At 34.2% G+C, this 8646-nt stretch overlaps 1 protein-coding gene across 1 annotated transcript; it reads right to left on the reverse strand.

Moving 5' to 3' along the window:
- Positions 1 to 4527: 4527 nt before the first annotated feature.
- LOC110938577 (squamosa promoter-binding-like protein 9) lies at positions 4528 to 8646 on the reverse strand. The gene is made up of 6 exons (XM_022180815.2): positions 8151 to 8646; positions 7920 to 7953; positions 7625 to 7745; positions 7192 to 7536; positions 5352 to 5880; positions 4528 to 4791 (listed from the first exon to the last, which is right to left on the reverse strand). The coding sequence occupies exons 4-5, from the start codon at positions 7349 to 7351 to the stop codon at positions 5447 to 5449; spliced, it is 594 nt and encodes a 197-aa protein (XP_022036507.1). The 5' UTR covers positions 7352 to 7536; positions 7625 to 7745; positions 7920 to 7953; positions 8151 to 8646; the 3' UTR covers positions 4528 to 4791; positions 5352 to 5446.

An 8646-nucleotide genomic window follows, 5' to 3' on the forward strand; every position in this document is an offset into this window, starting at 1 on the left:
ATTCAATATGAGGTACTACCACAATATCACATTCAATATTAGGCAGTACCGAATCAAAAAATAAAATGGTACCATTTAGTTTTTTTAAATCGATGCATCGTCTAAATGGTTATCAAATCCACAACCTGAAGTTTGTGTGATTTTGGCTTAGCTAATGTGATAGCAAGCATATTAATCCGGATTAGTATATTTATTTGATAATCGTGAATTTGATTCCCAAGTTATTAACGATTATTGGAATAAGTGTTATTGTGATCAATAAACGTCTACTATTGGTTTCAAAGCTAGTAATCATGAGATGAGCAAAAGTTCATTTAGGTACATGTAATTTTATATATAGTACTATCAATTCACATCAAGCCAATAAGTTATAGTTCTCCCTATACAGTTGGTTTTTGGTCAGGAACCAAATATGTCTCATCAACGATTTTGGTTGTGCGACATATATTGAAACTCATCCACCACACCACACAAAGATGGGACTTCTAAAAAGTTTGAGAATATGTTGGGTATAAATAATCGTCTATGACTAAATACTTAAAGCCATTAGTGAGAAATTCGTTTATGGCTCATTGGTTTTCACTTTAGTGAATGAATGTTCCCAACATTAGGGGGAGATAACAAGCAGTTGGAAAGTGAAAAGTAAAATGAATTATCATGTCATCTTGATCCTCAGACTATAAACTATGAACTAGAAATTTAAAGTATAATTCATGTACCAATATTAAAGAACAAATTACCAGACAAGTTCACTTACCTAAATAGAGTGACCAAGTAAGTCACATAATCAACTGCTTATGCTCCAGTTATCTTTGTGTCCCAAGAGGACAACCATATATTTTTGTAATGAGTCTATTGCACGCCTATAGCGTGGTAGACTAGTTGATTCCAACAATAAAATTCCTCGAAAATTGGAGCAAGTAATTAAGATGGTCAAGTCGAGGTTATAGTAATAAGATCCCCTGAAGGGACAATAGACATGATGGTTCAAGAAGAACCTCAGGTACCTGAAAATAAAGAGATCTCGCTAAGTTGTATCATGTCTAAGATATGTATGGAATCAAAATAAAAATCGACGTCGTTATACTTTTGTATATATTGTAGCGCATAAAATGATTAAATGATGAGGATCAAGATTTAAGATCTGCCTATGAATGAATATTAAGAAATGTTTGGCCAAAAAAATAGAAAGACGCAAATAAGGCAGAGTTTAGGTCTCTAATGAAATGGAAAGTTTCTGGAACAACGGTCCATACAACTGAAGTTGTAAAATATGCTGGATACAAAAGTGTCTTTTATGCGAATCATGTGAAAATCAAATTAAGTAATATAAATCAAAATTGGTGGCACAAGATTTTTCACAAAGACCTAAGATTGATTATGAGAAAACGTATTCTCCAGTGGTGGATGCATTGAATTTCCAATATCTTATTAGTCTGGTAATATATAAAAGAGAATTGACATGCGTCTTAGGAAAGTTACGTATCACTTGATACTAAATCATATAAAATAAGTTATCGAGAATATTATGATTATTATTAAAATTCAGATCTGAATACATATGCATGTTGTATATGTTATTGAATTGAATATAATTGGAACTCCCCATGAGTATTCTAAAGCATTTGAGTGCTTAAGAGGTTAATTGAAACACCTTATGGATGTAATTATAGTGCACCAATACTCCAATAAACATACATAGAAAATGTGTACCTGGTTATTATGGAAACTCAATGTACACATTGTACATACATGGTACAATATGGATTTTGGAGATAAAAGCAAGTGTGTATGGCATTTTTGCATATGATATAGATATCAATGTGTTAAATGCGAAAATATATGTAGCAAAACTTCTAAAGAGTGAAAGCACATGTATATTTGGATAAGATGGAAAGAATTCCCTCATGGATTGATAATGCTAGAAGCATTAATGATGTCAAAACCTCAAAAACGTACTATATTGAGTTCATAGAATATGTATGGACTAAAATAGTTAGATCGAGTGTTATACAACTCGAGATATTTGCATAAAGAGGGATATAAGTTTGATTAAATTAGCCATGTTTTATCGACCTTCTACTTTTAAAAGTTTACTATAATCGCAGTTTACAGTGATGATGTCTAGGCATCATCGAGAGAAATTGTCGAACTTTTAGAGGGAGAATTTTTGAATGACCTTGGCACGGTCACTCGTATTGCAGTTCGAGTATATATGTAATTATATTTTACAAATCCACCAAGTGCAACTAGAAAATGATGTTTGGATTTTTTAGTATGGGCATCGTTGAACCTTAATGTATGTTAAAGGTTGTTAAGTCATTTGTTATAAGAAATGCCTATTATCATCTCTTATCAAAGTAGAGATTATCATTTTAGAAGTACCATTGTTGAATGCATAAGTGCATTAATATGTTTTGCTAGCTATGTATGGTTGTAATATCTTTCATTTGAGCTTATTGTCATAACATTTGTCAAGTGAAGAGACATTAGAATGAGTTCAAAGAAACATTTCAGGTATAAATGATATTTGATTATATTTTACTAACCCATCAAAACAAGTTTGGTTAGTCTTGTAGATGCAGGAATGTAACGAAACACAGTCGTGGATATGATAATTTTCAGAAGGAGGCACCTAAAGTCTCGTTAGAAGATTATACAACATTTCTTAACATAAAGGTTTGCACATTAAGGGATCAAATGACAAATCATTCACTACAAAAGCTTTATTCGACTTTCAAGGAAGATGTACACACGTCACTTAAAGGATACATGTTAAAATGAGGGGGAGACTTATTCAAGTTGCACTCTTTTTCCCTTGACTAAGTTTTGTCCCATTGGGTTTTCTTAGTAAGGTTTTTAATGAGGCAACATACCTGATCCAAAAGTATCAGGAGAAGAAAATACGCGCTGCACTCTTTTCCCTTAGCTGAGGTTTTGTCCCACTGGGTTTTCCTAGCAAGGTTTTTAACGAGGCAGCATCACCAAGCGTATTAAAGGTATGTGGATAGTCAAGGGGGAGTGTTATGAATGCATCATTTATAAGGTGACTTTCCACATACACAACTCCTATAACTCTCATCTCTTTAAGTTCTTTTGTATTAATGTATATGCCTATATATAGTGGCATTTGTATATGGTGTAGACATCTCAATGAATAACAATTCTCTATTCTATCTTTCTCTCTATACTCCTTTGATATTTGCGCTTTAGTTCATATACTAGTCGCTAGTAGGCCGTTGTTTCACAACAATAAAGTTAATGTTATATACTACAAATAGCAATTAATGTAATAAACTGATGTTTTAAGAAGTCGTATGAACTCACTTAAACGTCTATAGAATCCTGTCTGTGACCCCTTTTATAAATACCCCTTTTCTCCTAGGACTTAAGGTTTGATAACTAACTTATAGTAAAAACCTGACCGTATTTTTATACTCAATCGTCAACCAGTAACTATACCGATTAATAATAATAGTAATATATTCTCATAAGTGTTGGTATTTTAGTATTTTACCTTCCACAATCGTTCTCACCCGTTTAGCGAATTCTTTTTGCCGATATCCTCACCACTAATCGAAACGGCACTACAAACTTTCTTTGTATTGTTTGTTGATACCAGTTATCTTTTAGAGAAATAATGCCGTATTTATGCATGTATATACATTTGTTTCATATATCAACAAGTGTCAACTCAATGTGAATGATGGCAAATAAGAAAACGTGGCACATACAAATTTAATGAGTTGTAAAATATCAGTTACCCAATAAGAAAACTTACAGCTATTTTCCCTTCAATACATAATCCAATATCCTATAATAGGTAATATACATATTATTATTTATTTATTTTGTTAGCTGACTAAAAGAAAGAATATGTATGTTTATTAGTAGTTGGTATATCTATACTATACACTTAAATTGCTATATTTTAGTGTTCACCCTAACTTCATTGTGAGACTTAGATTCGTGATATATATTATTAGGAAAGAGAAACTTGTAAAAAGAGACTAGTGGGAATGTCCGCGCGTTGCGGCGGGTGTCCTAACTGATATAAGATTCAATTATGATGTCCATTACAAATGTTGACGTTACACAATCCGTTTGACATTTTTCGCCTGTCACAAAATCCGTACATGTGACTCATTTTCAGTTGATGACTTGTGTGACCACTTTTTGCCCATCATACGACCCATATGACCATAATTTTCACCCATACGACCATATGTAGAAAAACAAAACAAAACTATAATTTTATTATTATTATTATTATTATTATTATTATTATTATTATTATTATTATTATTATTATTAACAAAACAACTATATATCAAACTGTTTTGATTTTGAATTATAAAAATCTAGAAACATAATTACAATGAGCATCAAATTCAGTACATTTTGATCCCAATGCGGCAATTCCCAATTTCAATTCACATCACATAGAAATAAAAAATACTTAGATTCTTCATTGGTCATGAGGGCTTGATATGGTGTTGGAAGTGAAATAAAAAACAAGGTGTGCAGTATACTCTATTATTGAGACCCAAGCCAAACACATGAGATCCAAATAACAAGTTACGCGATAGGTTTCCTGAACAAACCACCACCAATCATTTGAAGTAGATATAAAGCGAACTACAGAATGTATCCATTACACTATTTATTTGCAACTCTAGTAGTAAATTTATATATACAAAAAACCAGCTCGACAAATTTGTCCGTCCCTTCGTTGAGCCTTCTTCATGAACAAGCCACGACCAATCATTTCCGATCCACGTCTGCATTTAACTGAAGAAAAGAAACTATTAATAATCTAGATTAATAAAAACAGTACATTTATATATAAACTTTAGCGGTTCAACCCAACTCAACCTGCACAAAAATCTACCCATTTTGACTTGTTATCCAACCTACCTAACAGGTCCGTTTTGCCGTCTTAGTTTCAAGACTGAAAGATAACAGTAGTGCTAATCCATGCTTTAAGAGAAGTGACCTTAACCATAACCATGTCATCACTGACACATTGTTAAATGCATGGAAGAAACCTTTATTGAGCCCCAGTTATCAAAGGATACAATATACACAATTTGGTTAGTTTGAAACGAAAACTCATGACAAAATTAGACCTGGCAAACGGGTCGGGTCGGGTCAAAACGGGTTCGGGTCGGGTCAAAACGGGTTCGGGTCAAAACCAGTTTGAGTTGGAACGGGTTCGGGTCGGAACAGGTTTGGGTCAGAACGGGTTTAGGGTCGGGTTGGTTAAAAAATGTTTTTTTTTAAAAAAGTTATTGAGAAAAATAGTGAGCATGAAGAAAAGATAAAAAATGTTATCGAGAAGAATAACAAACTCGAGAGTTCTTGCGAGTCGCTTTAGCATCATCTATAACATCATATCCCAACACACCATCATTGGCTGGTGACTCCTCCTCACTGCCAGCACCTCCTAGCAAAAGAGATGCATCACAACCATGTAAAAGCCGCTGGACTGCGAGATTTGACCCAAACCCAAATGGGATTCATCAGTGTCGTAAGCCCAACCCGTTGAGAAGTGACCCTGACCCTGAACCATGGTCTCAGTTGGTGGTTGAACCATGTGTGCACCCGAGCCAGCATCAGCATGAGGATTGACGTAGTTCTCATGGGTCAAGGCCTGGTTTCTTGAAGCTGATGAGTGATTTGACAGAAGAGAGAGAGCACAATTGGAATCTTGAACTCCGTTAAAACATCCTCCGGGTCCAGGTGGCACGTTTGGATTGATGTAAGGTGGCGGCAGTTTCGTGGTGGCAGTAGGCGGTGCTCTTGTGTTAGGCCAGTGAACCTTCCCTCTTGAGCATGATGAAAATTCCATCACAAAGCCTCCAGAATTACCATTGTTTTCTGTCACAAAACACAGATAATAAGAAAATATGAATTCTAAATAGAGAATATTAACATTTTTAAGTATGAAATACGGAAAGACATTGATGAGTCGAGTTTTAAATTCGAACAAGATCTTAAAAAGCTTAATGTCAAAAAGTACATTTTCTTAACGGGATATTCGTCAACCACAGTTTTACCATCGAGGTCGACGGTGTATGTTTCAATCTCAAAATGACATGAAATCAAGAACTTTCCAAGTTCCTTTAATGCAATGCCTTTGGTCAGTTCAATCTAAAAACCACATAGTTTGATCTATTGAAGTCAACAATCAGTACTGTAACCTCAAGACAACATGGAATCATAAACTTTCATAAGTTTTGAATAAGATTTGACAACTGCATTCATTAGAGTTGTAGCAAAACACTGTAAGGAGTTAAAAAGCTGTAAAACTTATGAGATACATATTGTGTCAACACTTAAATTTATACACAAGTCAAACTTTAAGAGTCAAGACAGTGAGTGAGACACTTTCCAATTTATATTGAGTTATTTTCTTTAATTAGTTCACATTCAGACAATCAAAGAGCTTTTAATCTCAAAAGTCAGTTTCATTTTTTCATCGTCTTTGGTCAATTTGTTCCAACATCCAACATCCAACATTGGCAAGGATTTCACTTTTAAAGTTGTCTCAACCTCAAAATGATACGAAATTCTAAACTTTACCAGTTTTAAAGAGTAAAGATGTCAGCTAAATATAGATAAACATTACAAAAAACATTGATATAATAGTTAAAAGTTTTAAAAATTTTAACTTTTAACCGTCATTAACTTTAAGTCAAACAATTGTTTTGCTATGATAAATGGCAGGGGAACACAAAGAAATGTAGAAAGCAAACGGATTATCACAATTTTGAAGAAATGAGGAAAGGATAAAAACTAAATGAGCTGATTTGAGTTAAATTGCATCTATACGCGTCAAATGGGTTAACTTTAGAAGCATGCCTACATATGAACAAATCAAACAAGCTGATACGCACCTAACGTGTTATCCAATTTTTTTTGCAAGCTTGTAAACTGATTTATTTAAACAAATATGCCCAAGTCCAATAGTGTAGTCATTACCTTACTATATTCATATTTAATACAATAAATTTATATAAAACTAAAAAACTGGATATAAAGTATTGGCGGCTCGACACAACTCAATCAAACCATTTATATTCACATTATAAATTATTCGTTTTGACCTGAACCCATTGTGACCCACTACCCAATCCACCCATTTTGTCACGTATAAAAATTCATAAATTAATGTTGAGGATATCTAACCAAAAATAGGGGTGGGGAGACTTCCATAGCGAGCAGATAGCAGAGTTCCAGATGTTGGCTTCCTTCTACGTTCATTGTGCCCAGCCAACCGTCTGCGACAGCTTCTTTTCCCCTGATCAAACTCGGGTAGTTGATGCAATTTGCAAGGAAAGATTATCATTAAAACTGCATGTTCTTATGTCTAATGACCAAAAAAAGCATAATGGAATGGAATAAAGATCATAACCTGAACGAAACAATCATGAAAATGAAAGCGAATAACCAAGGCTGCATTGCGACCATTACGTGATACCGCAACATTAATTGAAGTTTGAATGGTTGAAAGTGCATTAGGGTACGCCTACTCTGATCATCATATGCCATATAATAATAAATCAATATAAATAGAAAACATAAAAACAAAGGAAAGAAGGTTATCCCCAAATCCCCACACCTGAAACAACTTCCAATTCAATGTAGTTGGTCCTGTAAAGCTAATGCAAGCTCAACGGTTTTGAGAGTAATCAAAACTCAAAGGCTGCCGCTGACAAAACAGCGCCTGTCACCAAAATCAACTAAAAAACCCAAAATAAGTCCACATAGATGATGAATCACTAAATTGGCACTTGATAATCAGAATATACAAAAAACAAACAAAAAGAAATCATAAAAAACCCAAAAAAAAAGGAGAACAGGGAATGACTCTAAGAATACCCATAAATGTTCAATTAAAACATGTCAAAACATACCTCTACTGATATATTAAACCACATTAGAAGTTACCTACGACATACACAACAAATTGGGAGCATTAATTCAATACAAAACAGAAAATAAAACAGAAAAAATATAATATTTGATATCAAGAGGGTGGAGAGCAGCAAACAGAGGGTAAATATGAGTATATATACCAAATTAATTTAAAAATCAAGCACAAATCAGAAAACCTAGAGGATAAATAGAGTGAAACAAAACCTTACAAAGAACATGCAAACATCAAAGTCGTTGGCATAGTTTTCACCGAAGATGAAGAAGAAGAAGGGGGCAACGATCACACGAATCGACTAAATAATGAAGCGTTTGCAGAACACCAAAATAGAGTCATGGTCCGCTACTGTTCGTTGTTAGCCGTAGAAACAAATCCAGCACCGGATGCACTACCCACCGGCGTCTCTTGAACTCCACTGAACCAGAACTCCATTGGGGGATTTGAGAGAGAGAACGAAGGAGGAGCCCTCCTTTATAACAATCTGATGAAACGGGATATAAATCATTTGTACGGTTCGTCTTCTTCACCGGGAGAATTAGGGTTGCTGCCATCCAATCGTCCAGAATTGATTTCAATGATGTGACCTAATTGATTGTATTACTAATTGCAGTGACGTTTGAGTCATCTTTAGTAGTGTTATTCAGGTGTAGGCTTGATTGTGAGCGTAATCCAATGAACTGGGGGGCAAAATTGGGAGAAGATGATGA

This window comes from Helianthus annuus, chromosome 5 (genome assembly GCF_002127325.2).
Source record: "Helianthus annuus cultivar XRQ/B chromosome 5, HanXRQr2.0-SUNRISE, whole genome shotgun sequence".
NCBI lineage: Eukaryota > Viridiplantae > Streptophyta > Magnoliopsida > Asterales > Asteraceae > Helianthus > Helianthus annuus.

Excerpts from the sequence above, each read along its gene's own strand:
- LOC110938577 (XM_022180815.2), bottom strand. The coding sequence starts at position 7,351 with ATGATAATCTTTCCTTGCAAATTGCATCAACTACCCGAGTTTGATCAG. Across the intron at positions 5,881-7,191 it reads TCTCCCCACCCCTATTTTTG|AAAACAATGGTAATTCTGGA; the intron begins GTTAGATATCCT and ends GTTTTGTGACAG.